The sequence below is a fragment of the Pollicipes pollicipes genome, unplaced genomic scaffold (assembly GCF_011947565.3).
Source record: "Pollicipes pollicipes isolate AB1234 unplaced genomic scaffold, Ppol_2.1 Scaffold_6686;HRSCAF=7923_pilon_pilon_pilon, whole genome shotgun sequence".
NCBI lineage: Eukaryota > Metazoa > Arthropoda > Thecostraca > Pollicipedomorpha > Pollicipedidae > Pollicipes > Pollicipes pollicipes.
Genome location: NW_023596921.1, coordinates 5147310 through 5161939, shown reverse-complemented (window position 1 = coordinate 5161939; position 14630 = coordinate 5147310). Strand labels below are relative to the sequence as shown.

The window sequence follows — 14630 nt, the reverse complement described above, 5'->3', positions numbered from 1 at the left end:
ACCGTAGCGGATAGTGGAGCTCAAGATCGCCTCATTCGGCCAGAAGGGGACGCAGCTTCGCAGGGGCTGAGGCCTTTGAAACACCGACAAGCATCATCATAAACTGCGCGCGTATTACCGGACCATCATAGCTTGCCGCCCATCCCCGGTGGCTTGACGTCCGCCTGCGCATGACATCACGGAATCTGGGCGATCGCCGGCAACCGCCGGCGCGGGCGGCGTCACGCTGGTGCCGGCGGGCTCGCCTGACGCCGTGTTGACGCGCCACACGGTGCTGGGTCAGCAATATGGCAGGCGGGCACACATCCGGAGAGGCTCGGTGGACACGCCGCCCCGCCCGCGCACAGCCGGCTCACTACACGACTACACGGCAGAGGACGTGTCTGAGTACCATGGCTGACAATGGCGGGTGATCGTGCGTTATACAAAGACATCCGCGGCGTGCTGCTTAATGTGATTCGATGTGATTAGCAACCGAACTGGCATGCAAGCCGATGTTCATGCCAGCAATGCTTCATTACATGATATTACCCATAAAGTGTCATCGCTAGATTAATATTCTCGCATCATGTGCTAAGAGTATAATTGCTATGCCTTTAACATTCCGTGGTGAACTGCACGGAACACTGAAAATAGAGGAACTAGAGCGACGAGCTGCTATGACAAGGGACGAAAAGAATAGGTACATAGGTATGATGACAAGTCACGTTTCGCATCGAACACAATACAACTGCCACTCACCGCTGTGAGATCCATTATGGCGGGCGAGTCCTCGAATAATCCCCTGTAATCGCGGCGTTTACAAGCGGCGATAAGCTGCCTCTTAGAGGAGCACAACTCAAACGTCCGTATATGTCTGGCGAGCACGCTGCTAGGCACAGCTATGCTCACATACAAATAGAGGTATAAAAACGTGTGCCACGGAGTGCAGCCGAGATAACATAGTGTAGAGTAGCACATGCCAGCATGTACCAAGACAGAAAAAGAAACCGGAAGAAAAAAAAGTGTTCTGAAATCTGACCACTTCTTATAAAGAGACCAAAGTTAAATAATAATAATGGAGAGAGAGGGGTGAGGAAGAGAAGCGAGAAAGAAAGAAGAGAGAGAGAGAGAGAGAGAGAGAGAGAGAAGAGAAGAGAGAGAGAGAGAGAGAGAGAGAGAGAGAGAGAGAGAGAGAGAGAGAGAGAGAGAGAGAGAGAGAGAGAGAGAGAGGAGAGAGAGAGAGAGAGAAGAGAGAGAGAGAGAGAGAGAGAGAGAGAGAGAGAGAAGAGAGAGAGAGAGAGAGAGAGAGAGAGAGAGAGAGAGAGGAGAGAGAGAGAGAGGAGAGAGAGAGAGAGGAGAGAGAGAGAGAGAGAGAGAGAGAGAGAGAGGAGAAGAGAGAGAGAGAGAGAGAGAGAGAGAGAGAGAAGAGAGAGAGAGAAGAGAAGAGAGAGAGAGAGAGAGAGAGAGAGAGAGAGAGAGAGAGAGAGAAGAAGAGAGAGATAGAAGAGAGAGAAGAGAGAGAGAGAGAGAGAGAGAAGAGAGAGAGAGAGAGAGAGAGAGGAGAGAGAGAGAGAGAGAGAGAGGAGAGAGAGAGAGAGAGAGAGAGAGGAGAGAGAGAGAGGAGAGAGAGAGAGAGAGAGAGAAGAGAAGAGAGAGAGAGAAGAGAGAGAGAGAGAGAGAGAGGAGAGAGAGAAGAGAGAGAAGAGAGAGAAGAGAGAGGAGAGCGAGAGATAGAGAGAGGAGAGAGAGAGAGAGAGAGAGAGAGAGAGAGAGGAGAGACGAAGAGAGAGAGAGAGAGAGAGAGAGAGAGAGAGAGAGAGAGAGAGAGAGAGAGAGAGAGAGAGAGAGAGAGAGAGAGAGAGAGAGAGAGAGAGAGAGAGAGAGAGAGAGAGAGAGAGAGAGAGAGAGAGAGACGTCACGTGCGCCTCCACCCGGCCGGATGGGCGGAAGCAGCGCAGTGCCGTGACATCAGAGATTATGTTTCCTGGAGGCGGTCGGGCCCGGCGGAGCAGCGGTCACTGACTGGGCATGGATCGGATGACCGGGGGCCGTGCGGTCGGAAGTGCGGCAGTGTAAGATGTCGTCTAATGATACGCGATGCAAGTTAGGTTACTGGTAATTTTTTAGCTAGTCCGAAAAAACTACGTACAAATTACGGCAACCAACCGCGTCAAATGTACGCAAATTAAGGGCACACTGGATTGCACCAGCCGGTACATACCAGATATAATATCAACATCCAGGATCTCTGCGCCTCAGACTCTACTTCTCCGGCTGTATACAGCTATTTGTCATATTATGCACAAGTGCTCGCAGGAGGCCTCGCAGGAAGACATGTCCAACATGCTGTACAAAATCACCCACCTGTCTACGACGGAAACCTTCCGTCTACCATGAAGGGCTAACGGCAACCTGACTTAGTCAGCCACGGCCCGCAGACAATAGATGATAACCTGTCCAACCGACACAGGACAAGCCGGACACCCTCACAAGCCAAGCGGACATGAAACGGAAACGCCGGCTGACGGGGGACGGGCCGGACACCTTCACAAGCGGACATGGTAACCCGCCCGACTGACACATACATACAACATACACGCACACGCACACGCACACGCGCAGGCGCACACGCGCACGTCCGCGCCGACGACGAGACCTGTGCCTGAGTCAGCTGACCGACCTGGCGAGGCACCGAGGTCGCCCCAGGTCACGCTCCCGCCACAAACCACGGTGACCAGAACGACCTGGCAAGGACCCCGTAAGGCCACGTCACAACCGAGCTAGGAGCCTGCGTCAGTTCACACGCCCGACCAGGCATGGAGGTCGGCCCAAGTCACGCTCAATTCGGAGGCCTGGCTCCCCCACAAAGTACACATCGATATCATAAACTTCCTACTTCCTAAGTCATGGCCAATGGGACATGCAGTCATGCATCTGTCGTCGGCATCCTAACGTTTCTATAACTCAACCGGTCCTTTTCACTGGATCACCTCTCTTAGGCGTTGCTATGGCCGTTTTGTTGGCGGCTGCTCAGACCAAACAAACGCCCCGAAACCCACGCGATGACCCTGGCAGTTTGCTGGCACGCCAGAGGTCCATTTGCCGTCGCTGTCGTCATTACGGCGGAGACGCGCGCGGCGCAGCCCGAGCCGCCGCTGGTCGGTCCGGTCCGCCTGCCTCAGCTGGCCGTTCCCAGCGGTGCTCCGCCAAATGACGTCCCAGCCGACGGCCGCCTCCATTATTAACCGAAAAACACCGGCGGAAGCCGTTCGCTGGCACAAGGTGATCGGCAGCGTTACCCACGCGTCGATATGTCCCCTGGGCACGTAGCGTGAAGGCCAAAGGCTCGCGCTCGAGGTCGATATTTTTCGCGGCTTGACTGTTATCGCGCCTTAATGTTCAGACGGTTCTGCCATCCGTTCGGCCTATTTCATGACGCCTTTTACTAACTCTTGTCGGCTTTATTCCCGCGGGTTGACAGCAAAGTATATACACATAAACTCTGAAGGGTTTATCCACTTGCTGAGTGCACGCTATCTGTTGCGGGCATAACCGGCATGTCCCACGTCAATTCAACACCGCCCCAAAGCCCTGCACGGCCTCGTCCGACGCGATAAGTGTCCGGATGTGAACATGAGCCTCCACGACGGCCACCCGGCCAATGGCTCCGGCCAGTCGCTTAAGTTTCGATCGAGGTCGGAAGTTTGTAAACAGCCACAAGAGGATTGTTACTGCTTGCAGCCACGAGCGACGGGGATGTTCACCGCGAGCAGCCACGAGCGGCGGGGGATGTTCGCCGCGAGCAGCCACGGGCGGCTACGGATGTTCGCCGCGAGCAGCCACAAGCGGCGGGGGATGTTCGCCGCGAGCAGCCACGAGCGGCGGGGGATGTTCGCCGCGAGCAGCCACGAGTGGCTGGGGATGTTCGCCGCGAGCAGCGAACCGAGACAGGGCGGACCGTGACTTGACAGTCCCTAACCACCGGCGCGGAGCGTCCCGGGTCACTGATGACCGGCCGCCGCGGTCGGGAAACGAACGGCGGCGGACTGCGCCCGACTGACCCACAGCAGTTGGGCCGTCAGCTGGCGCCAGGACAAAGCCTCTGACGGCTGGATGGGAAGTGACGTTCACATCGTGCAGCGCATGCTCCGCACAGCTGACTGGCTTTCGAGGACGACGGACGCGGACACTCACCAGCTTAACGCCCAAATGGCTGCACCGGTACCGGCAGCCGCGGTCAGCTGTGCCGAGTCACACCATCACAGAGCATAACGAGAGAAGAGGGACCCACCTGTCGTAGACTCTGCAGGTGGACGTGTTGACCCGCCGGTCGCTGAGGTAGCGGCGCCGGTCTTCGAACAGGTCTTTGATTGCCGTCACGCCCATCACAAATACTAGCGGCAGCATCGCCACCTCCTTGCCGAACGCACTGATCTCCGGCACCCAGTTCAACAACACGATGAACAAAAAGTACAGGTTGGCGAAACGGTGAAACTGCTCGAACAGGTTCTTTGGCAGGAAAGAGAGCAACGTGTACTTGGTAGTCCGGACGTAGTTGTCCAGGAAGCCGGCGTTCGGGTGCTGCTTGGCCGGCGTGTCCGGCGGTACCGTGTGGTTTGGCACAATAACACGCAGGCGCGCCTCCTCTGCCACCTTTTTCTTCCAGAAGCACAAGTAGTCGAAGATGGAGGAGCTTTGCTGCGTCTGGCGGAGCGTGTAGACACTCTCGGAGCGCGAGGCCTGCCGCGAGTGGCCGCGGAACAGACTGTCGGCACGTGAGCCGTGCCGCTGCCGGCCGGTGGCGCCGCGGCCGCTCCGCTCGCGGGACACGTGGCCGGGCGGCAGCGTGAACTCGGTCCTGGAGGAGGCGCGCTGCACATCGTCCAGTCCATCCATGCCGATCTGCCCGTGACTGAAGGCGCGCGCATGGCCGCGGCGCGCCGCCGTGCCGGCCCGCTCCGGGTCCTTGAGGATGGAGGGGCCCGGCAGCTGCGTGCCCTGGCTGGCCGAGCGCACGTGACCACGCCGCTCCGGCGACAACGGCTGGTGGGAGACGGTGCGGCCGGCCGGCCGGTGGCCGCGCTCCGGCAGGCCCGGCCCGGGCTCTGCCGCCGCCGCCGCCGCGTCGGCGCCCGGCCTCCGGCATGCTGGCGCGTCTGGAACACAGGCGGGGACACGTCACACCGCCGGACTCTGCCGCCGCTGGCGCCCGAAGCGCAGAGCTGCCCAGTGCGCTGTCGGCCTGGTCACATAGCCAAGGCACCTGGCCCGCAACGGGAGCATGTCTGGCCAAACCTCCGTGAACCAAGGTTCTGGCTCACACAGACTCACCTCCGTCGGCTCTGCGACGTCCCTTTGGATACTAACGTACAGTCCTTCCATCTCCTAGCGGCCTCCAGAACAAAGGGCCACATACCCCTCATCAGTCACCTCCAGGTGAGGAGAGGCGAAGGGCCAAACCAATCTGCCTTGGACGGAGCCCAATTGATCTAAACCGGCCCCCTCTTCTCAACTTTCTACCAGAGACTGTGCTGTTGATAGCAGCACAGGCTCTATCTCCAGGCTGCAGCACCCCTTTATGGTCAGATTAACTTATGCTGGCAAGCAGGGAATTAAAACTGCTTTGTTTGCTACACCCATTTCACGTACAATGTTTATTTCTGCCATTGATCTGGCATACTAGGGACAGTCAGGACAGACACCCATGCACAGCTAGCTAGGGCCATCTGTTTAAGAACACTGCCAGACATGTTCTTGCTTGCTGAAACCTTTGTAGGTGCATACACAAGGAGATAGCTGGAGGTTTGGCCAGTCACAGGGTAACAGCTGCCTAGGGCATAAACAGAAAAGTACAGTGGATCACTGTTAGACAGAGTGAATTTGGCCTTCAACACATCAACACTTCCAACAGGATCTTTTCATATTAGTTTGATACAGACACATTTTGATTCTCATTTTGTATGTGACAACCATGATTCAGATCACTGAGGTGAAGAACCCATAACCTGCACTGCAACAGCACATTCTAGTTGAGATTTCACAAACTGAGACAGCTGGTACTTTGGTTGTCTCCATTGACATTTAAAATTGCATTGTCATGGCATTCAACCCGTGTTCCATGGTCTGGGGGACATATGTGAGGCTCCTCATGCAGGGGTAATGGGTTCAAATCCCTGAGGAGGTGCATTATTTGATCAACACTGACAAGGCGGGATCACCTGGCAACCAGCCAATAAGGGTTAAACCAGGCCTATGATACCTCAATATTGCTGAATATCAAAACAGGCATGCAAAATTATCTGCAATACTGTCTGGCAAATAAGTGGAAGCAGGAGTTACCTGTTTGGCTGGGTGGAACATCTTGTGTGGTGGGTCCAGTGTTAAAAAAAAAAACACATTGTGACAAGTATGCTAAGACCAAGGTCACCTATGCAATCTGATTAGGATAAATCAAGAAAACAAAATAATAACAGCCATATAATGATAAGGTGAATGTTTACAGCATGTTAATTACCACAAAACTTGTTTTGTTCACCATTTATGTGCAAAGCACTCAATATGTTAACAATAGATATTTAGAAGAGCCCATGTGATGCTACTTGGCATGCTCACATATACCTTATTTTGGTTCAAAATTTGCATGCATATTTCTTTAGGATTGAGCTCAGACTTGAGCCTGAGACCAGTGCTTATCTGATTTCTAAGCCTAAACCTGCATTTGAACTTCAATCTGGCCAGACATTGAGTCAAATTACATACTGTTAAAAAATGACTGATTGTTACACAAAGGAATATTAATGAATCATATAAATACTATTCATGTTGTTTTATTACCTGTCCAAATCTGTTGGTCTTCCAAAAATATATTTTGCTTTCACATACTGATGGTGGGTAACCCTATATCCGGACTTTGTATGCTTTTAGAGTATGATCTTAAATATACAGCATCATCTTACTATATTTAGAGCACATAACTGCATGTTGGCTGCTTCCAACATATGCTTTTATCAGCAAATTGATACAATTTGAAAATTTAATGAGTCATAAGGCAGATACTAGGCAAACTTTTTCCCACAAATACACCATTACAACTATGCATTCTCTGCAGATTTCAACAGCCATTTTTGGCTGTGCTACTTCCATATTCTATCCACTTTTTTAATATTTGCATTTTGCCTTTTACTGTTACAAACATCAGTAAAGGTGAACTGGATGGTAAAGGTGGGCCAAATGAACTAGCCTACATCCAATGAGAAAATTAATTTAAGCATGCGACAAGCTAAAGCCCAAATTATACAAAATGGTAAGCTTGCTGCCCAGCTTGAAGTAGCAATCGAGGCTATCGCATCTCGTTGACGTCCCTGCCGCGGTTCGTGGACGGGTCAGGGAGCGCCACGTGCACCTTGGCCACGTAACCAAACGCGTCAAAGCGCTGTACATGGACATGTGGAAAATATGACACACACACACACACACAAAAGTACGCAGCCTTAAAAAGTTCTTATCCGCCACATCTGCCTGACGGGTAAATTCTACTTAACATCCTATTTCTGCAAAACAACGGCTAGGACGCTGAAAAGAGTTGGCGTGGTTAAGAAGCCGGAACAGCATCTGTGAATGGCACAGTTTACGAGCACGCCAGTATTTATACAAGCTAAAGTTTCCGCAGCTCCACCTACCAAACCGCTCTTTCCCGGTCCCGGCAAACACTCACATGTCAATCCCGCACCACCCCCTCCCAGCAGCTGCCGACAACTGACCCTGACAACACACAAAACCCCGGGGGCAAACAGCTGATTGTATTATCCAAGAGTTTTATAAAAATTGAGTTACGGGAATGAACTTTCGTATTTTATTACAATTTCTTAAGTAATTGCTTCAGAGATGGCTTTTTTTCCTTTTATTACCATTTTGCACTTAACATTATTTCAATAGCTAATGTAACTCCTTTATCGTGTGCTGTTGCCATGGTGACCACCTTACCACTGGCATACAGCTCGGCGCGCAACAGACAATTTCTGGTGTCATCTGTTTTTGGTGTCTTGCAGCGTTTAACAGCGCCGCTGGGAAATGCAAATATGCGCGTGGAGATGTTGTGGTCAACAGTTTTATTTTCAGCATTTTTTTAGATGCAGAATGATTAAGTAATGATGTGTGAGTGAACATTGAAAGGGCTTGTCTGCCGTTTTATGCACACTGGAGTGGTGCAGCTGGAGGGATATCTGGATTTTTCCATTCTGGATTTTGAAATTGTCCACATTTACGCTTAATACACTTGGATATGATGCATGTAACTATTTTGTAAGGGGGTATATGTCCTTAGTGCCTCTCTTCCTTGAATATACTCTGTCCAGGAGGCCTCCTTCGATGAGACTCTTCCACCCAGGAATCCCTGGAAGGTCCTTGCCTCCAATTTAAAATGTGATACTCCTTAATGCAATTTATAATGCCCAACTTTAAAGGAAGAACAAATTGCAAAAAAGAAACATAATGCCAAGCATGGCCAGCATATACCAGCTAGAATGAGTACAAGATACTATTCTGGTGCATTCAATGGAAATCAGAATCATCTCTTAGGTCTGTGAGGTAGAAGCAAAACAAATTGTTCATGAGTGGAATTGAGCACAAGTCTATATATGTATATATATATATATCATAAATTGGTGTGATCACAGCATCCTGGCTGTTAATATACATCTGTAGGTGTTTTGTACATTTGGGCTTGAATCTACATACATGATGAAGTCCTAACCATGATATACAATCCATCAAGTGTATTTCAGCTCTGACTCACCAGCATTGTATGCCTTCTCCCAGGGCTCATCAGACTTCACCTGGATTAAACATTGTTATCTGTGGAACTGATTAATGCATTTTGATTGTCACACAATATGCAAACCTGTCATGAAGTCATATTGCCTTAAGCTGGCATGACACCTCATTATCATGGCTGAGGCTGAGCTGGTGCTGAACATGAAGGAAGAGAACAAGGGTGTGGCGCCGTGTGGTCCTAAAAACCAAATAAAGCTAGAGGAGCAACACCAGCTGATTGCTGCTAAGAAAGCAATTGGTTTTTCACAACAAACTTGTGAAGGCTTCCAGCCCTTACTGACTGAGGTAATATGATACTGAAGTTTTTATTACAAGCAAGCATCTAGCTCTAAATGAAAACAGAGATTGGTCCAGTTCAGCATTTGGTCATCAGTAGATAAAGTGGATGCAAACTCACTGGTGAAGCAGGCTTGTGCTGTTGTGCAGTGGTGTGGCCTTTAATTTGCAAGCTGTCCGAAACATTGCGTGCAGCTGGTTTTACTGACTTGCAGCATAAAGACTGAAGAAATTTCAGGGCTCAGATGGATTTATTTAAGTCATTTCTAACACATTTTCCTGTTAAGCATAGTGTAAGTCTTAGGTATCAGCAAAATGAATTATGTGGATACTATTTATAACAAGCTAGCCCCAGTAGTTTTAACAATGTAATTCATGAACACATTTTAGTTGTTGTGCACTTTCTTTGATGGAACAAAGAAGATGAGACTATTTGAAAGAGAGCTCACCCTAATATCATGCTACTCAATCTTGTTTGCCAATTTTATGTGTTACACCAGCATGCATCACCAAACATGCTCCTTCCTACATTTTCCTGTTCAACGGCCATGTTTGTATACGACCGGGGCCAACTGCTGTGCACGTTTGGCGTCCATACCACTGCAGCTGCGTGTCTTATCTCCCCAGACGCATCAACAGCTGGCGGCCTGCAACGAGCGGTTGCAGGCGTTGGCCGGCCGCCGGCAGCGGGCGGCGGCGCGCACGCTCGAGGCGGCTCGTGCCGGCCGACACGCGCTCTACGGCTACCTGCGTGATCAGCTGGTCGGCCTGGACGCCAACGTTGCCGAGCAGCAGCGTCAGCACCACTGGCTGACGCAGCGCCTCGCCACGCTCGAGTGAGGAGGCACGGCGGTCTGGTGCCGGCACGTACGGCGATGGACTTAACGAGAGTGTGCGTGGGGAGCTTGGCCGGGATGTGCACTGCTGGGCTGATTTTCCGTTTGCTAGTTGATAGTCTGACATTGTTGCTCCGACGCCTGCTCATGTGCGTGTGCGTGTGCGTGTGCGTGTGCGTGTGATGACGGCTGCTGTCTGTGGCTAAGTGCCTCTCTGGCTATTCGCATTAATGAATCTGGGAAGTGACGTGAAACAAAAAGCGTGTCTGCGTAGCAGATGTAGCGTTCTGCGTTTGCACCAATCCGTTAGACACTTTTGATGTGCCGTCATTTTTACATTCATGGTTATCAGCTCATCATGTTAGCCCAGTTTGGGATATCGGGCCAGATTGCAGGGCTCTCCCAACGCAGGTGTTTCCGTTATGCTTCGACGAACTTTTTCTGGCATGGCATATGAGCATGGTGAGGGTTTGTGCATGTACTCAACCATGCCTGATGTTGTAAAATAATGTGCGCCGTATGTTTGAAATCTATTTGATAATTTTATCATTTTGAAGCCAACTCATTGACAGGAAATATCACTTACAAGCTTGTCAAATGGCCTCGTGGGTTAAGATTTTGGCGAATGTGTCATATTTTTAGGAAGTACGCTGCTGAAGCGGTGTTTGATGATGGCAAGCTTGTCGCTACGAAATTTTTTGTCAACCAGACGGAAGAAAGTTTCACGCAGAGAAAGCTGGCCCAGAAGGACTGCTACATTAGTCGTGAGGAGAAACTGGTTAACACCTATCAGGTAAAAAAAAAAACACACACACACACAGATGAGTCCGAGGTCTCATGGGAAACAGATGAGTCTGAGCCCAGTCCAGTATTGCATTAGTCATGACAAGCTGGCAAACATCCAGGGCCGTAGTTTCGCAAAATGAGAATGAATTTGAGTATGAAACCGAATATGAATCACAAACACAAACATGAATTCCGAAATGAATAAGGAACTACGCCCCTGTAAACATCTGCTAGATTCTAAAAAAAACAACAACAAAGTGATGAGTCCAGTGGCCTGTCACGTTAGACCCGTCTTGGCTGACTGGGACTGAAATTTAACGGCCCCAGGTAACTCTGTCTAGAGGAAATACATGACAACATGACGTCCTTTTATCTATCCATTCCTCCCCCCCCCCCCGCAATCATCTTTAGAATAGGTGATCACTTGCCATGGTTAACAACCACATGCTGTGGTTAATAACCAATTATTACCCTACTTGCGAAATCGTCATCACGCATTATGATGTACATCTCATACGAAATATTTGCTTCTTCTTACATGAGGGTAGCAAGGCATTGACACTCCCAGGCCCTTTCTATGGCATCGAGCGCGGATTGGAAGGCATTGTGCCGCCTGTCTCCGCTTTTCCCATTCCGCCCTGCCCTGCCCACGTGTCTCACCGTCCCGCAAATGTCTGTCCGGACCGGCGCCCCGCTTGGTGAGCCGTGTATGGGCCGTGTCCTGCCCAACGCTGGCCGACTGCAGGCTAACCTGCTGCTGCGCGCAGGGCGGCGTGCGCCGGCGGGAGCGGGGTGAGCACGAGGCGCGGCGCAGCCTGCAGGCTCGTGAGGAGCTGCTGCGCCGCCAGGCAGAGGAGACGGCTGACCGCATGGACGCGCACGTGACTGATACACTGAGCGTACTGCGACGACAGCAAGAGGAGCAGGTGTGAGATCAGGGGAGAGCAGGGGAGCAGCTGTGTGGTAAGGGGAGGACGGGGGAGCAGGTGTGTGGCCAGGGGAGAGCGGGAGGGGGAGGTGTGTGGTCAGGGGAGAACGGGGGTGCAGGTACGGAGTCATGAGAGAACGGGGGAGCAGGAACATGGTCAGGGGAGAGCGGGGGAACTGATGCGTTGTCAGGGAAAAACGGGGAAGCAGACGTGTGGTCATGAGAAAATGGAGGGGATAAGGGTGTGGTTGGGGAATAGCGGGGCAGCAGGTACGTGGTCAGATGAGAACTGGGGAGGAGGGACGCGGTCAGGGGAGAGTGCAGGAGTAGGGGCATAGTCATGAGAGAACGGGGAGCAGGTATGTGGTTAGGAGAAAACGAGGGGGGGGGGGAGTAAGAGCGTGGCCAGGGGAGAGCGGGGCAGTAAGTTTGTGGTAGGAGAAAGCAGGGGGGGCGGGTGGGTAGTCGGGGAAGAGCGAGGGAGTAGGTTGGAAACGTCAAACGTAGGGGGTCAAGGGAAACGAGGGGGTAGGAGCGTGGTCAGGAGAGAACTGGCGAGCAGTTGTATGCCCAGGGGAGAACAGAGGAAGCAGTTGTGCGGTCGGGGGAGAACGGAGGTAGCAGGTGGGCGGTCAGAGGGGAATGGAGGAGTGGTTGCGTTGGTTTGGGGAGAATGAAGGGAGCAGGTGTGCGGTCAGAGGGGAACGGGAGAGTGGGCGCATTTGTTAAGGGAGAACGGGGGAGCAAGTGCCTGGTTAGGGATATAGGGATGAGTTGTGGGGCCAGGAGGGAAACTGAACAAGCACATGGTCGGGGAAATTTGCAGAAGCAGTTGGCGTGTAGTCGATGGAAGCCTGGAACGCGACATGTATTCTCAGCATGCAGCGGATACCTTCTGCTACGGACTGACGTCGAGTGGTGTATAGAGCAAAGTGTGGGAAGAACATAGGCGAGCATATTTCAGACACTGATTATCAGGCCAGGCGCGTTCCGCGCGTGTAGGCGCTCAGGAGATAGCAGTCGTTCTGTGTGTGTGCTCAGGAGACAGCAGTCAGTCCATGTGTGTGCTCAGGAGACAGCAGTCGGTCCATGTGTGTGCTCAGGAGACAGCAGGCGGTCCATGTGTGCGCTCAGGAGACAGCAGTCAGTCCGTGTGTGCGCCTCAGGAGACAGCATCTGGTCTATGTGTGCGCTCAGGAGACAGCAGTCGGTCCGTGTGTGCGCTCAGGAGACAGCAGTCGGTCCGTGTGTGCGCTCAGGAGACAGCATCTGGTCTATGTGTGCGCTCAGGAGACAGCAGTCGGTCCGTGTGTGCGCTCAGGAGACAGCATTTGGTCCATGTGTGCGCTCAGGAGACAGCATCTGGTCTATGTGTGCGCTCAGGAGACAGCAGTCGGTCCGTGTGTGCGCTCAGGAGACAGCAGTCGGTCCGTGTGTGCGCTCAGGAGACAGCATCTGGTCTATGTGTGCGCTCAGGAGACAGCAGTCGGTTCGTGTGTGCGCTCAGGAGACAGCATCTGGTCTATGTGTGCGCTCAGGAGACAGCAGTCGGTCCGCGTGTGTGCGCTCAGGAGACAGCATCTGGTCTATGTGTGCGCTCAGGAGACAGCAGGCGGTCCGTGTGTGCGCTCAGGAGACAGCATCTGGTCTATGTGTGCGCTCAGGAGACAGCATCTGGTCTATGTGTGCGCTCAGGAGACAGCAGTCGGTCCGTGTGTGCGCTCAGGAGACAGCAGTCGCTCCGCGTGTGCAGTCAGTAGTCGGTCCGTGTCCGTTCCTGTTCTGAGCGAGCGGCCGTGGGGCCGCGGCAAGACTTCCGCGCCCGTTCACCGGCGCTGCCGTGCGGCTGCAGCGGGCGGCGGCCGAGCGCCAGCGGCGGCGGCGCTCCGACGCAGTGCGCCAGCTGGCCCGCCAGCTGGAGTACACCCGTGAGGTGATCCGCGTGCAGCGCCAGCGGACACGCCGCGCCGCTGCCGCCTCTGGCCCAGCCCAGCAGCGTCCGGCCGTCGGTGGCGCTGCCCAACTGCAGGTAGGTGCCCCGCCGCTCCCCAACGCTCGCCGCTATGTTGTTGATTACGCTGTGAGTGTTTCACGAAAGAGACATATCCCACGAAACAGGCTTTTTGGTTTTTTGTTCCTGGGAATGAAAAGACAACTGCCGTTTCTGGTAGCAGCCTTCCCACACAGATATGGAATGCCTGAAGTTCTGTCAGTTTAGCGCCTTGCCTTCAACCGGGACGTTGTCGACCGAAATGTTGCAGTAATGCAAGTCTCAACTTGCGTTTTTCGTCTCCACATGACTTGCGCCGAAACGAAAACCAAAATATAACAATTGAAGCGTGAATGTTCAGCTTCTACGAAAAGAAGGAATGTAAAGTGACTTCGGAAGTACGCCGCAACGTTTTACAACTACAAGTTGAAACTATTTTTGGCCATGTCCAATTCTCGTACGTTAGAAACGCATTCGCAAGAGGTCCGAAGGTCTAAGTCTCGCCATGGGCTGCGCTCCACACCTGGAGTGAGCCGTCTCGGCAGCCGCTGTCACAGCAGTGTCTAAGTCTCGCCATGGGCTGCGCTCCACACCCGGAGTGAGCCGTCTCGGCAGCCGCTGTCACAGCAGTGTCTAAGTCTCGCCATGGGCTGCGCTCCACACCTGGAGTGAGCCGTCTCGGCAGCCGCTGTCACAGCAGTGTCTAAGTCTCGCCATGGGCTGCGCTCCACACCTGGAGTGAGCCGTCTCGGCAGCCGCTGTCACAGCAGTGTTTTGTACTGCCGGCACTGCGGCGCCGCTCCCCGTCACGCCTGTCAGAGCGATAGCAGCATGCTCCATGCTGAGGAATGGGCCATTTTATCTTTGACTTTATTTTGAGTAGACAGGGAGTGGTGCCATTTACTCTTATTTCTTGATACAGTACTGGCATCGCGAAATATGAGATCTGGATCTTACAACTACATTTAAGCACAACTATGTTAGGGCTTGGACCAAGCTT

At 52.6% G+C, this 14630-nt stretch overlaps 1 protein-coding gene and 1 long non-coding RNA gene across 2 annotated transcripts; one reads left to right on the top strand and one right to left on the bottom strand.

Annotated features, from left to right (window-relative positions):
- Positions 1 to 4104: 4104 nt before the first annotated feature.
- LOC119107338 (uncharacterized) lies at positions 4105 to 5364 on the bottom strand. The gene is made up of 2 exons (XM_037230765.1): positions 5314 to 5364; positions 4105 to 5025 (listed from the first exon to the last, which is right to left on the bottom strand). The coding sequence occupies exons 1-2, from the start codon at positions 5362 to 5364 to the stop codon at positions 4234 to 4236; spliced, it is 843 nt and encodes a 280-aa protein (XP_037086660.1). The 3' UTR covers positions 4105 to 4233.
- Positions 5365 to 8047: 2683 nt separating this feature from the next.
- LOC119107084 (uncharacterized) lies at positions 8048 to 9757 on the top strand. The gene is made up of 3 exons (XR_005095194.1): positions 8048 to 8136; positions 8800 to 9099; positions 9718 to 9757. It is a non-coding gene; the product is annotated as an uncharacterized LOC119107084 (long non-coding RNA).
- Positions 9758 to 14630: the final 4873 nt, after the last annotated feature.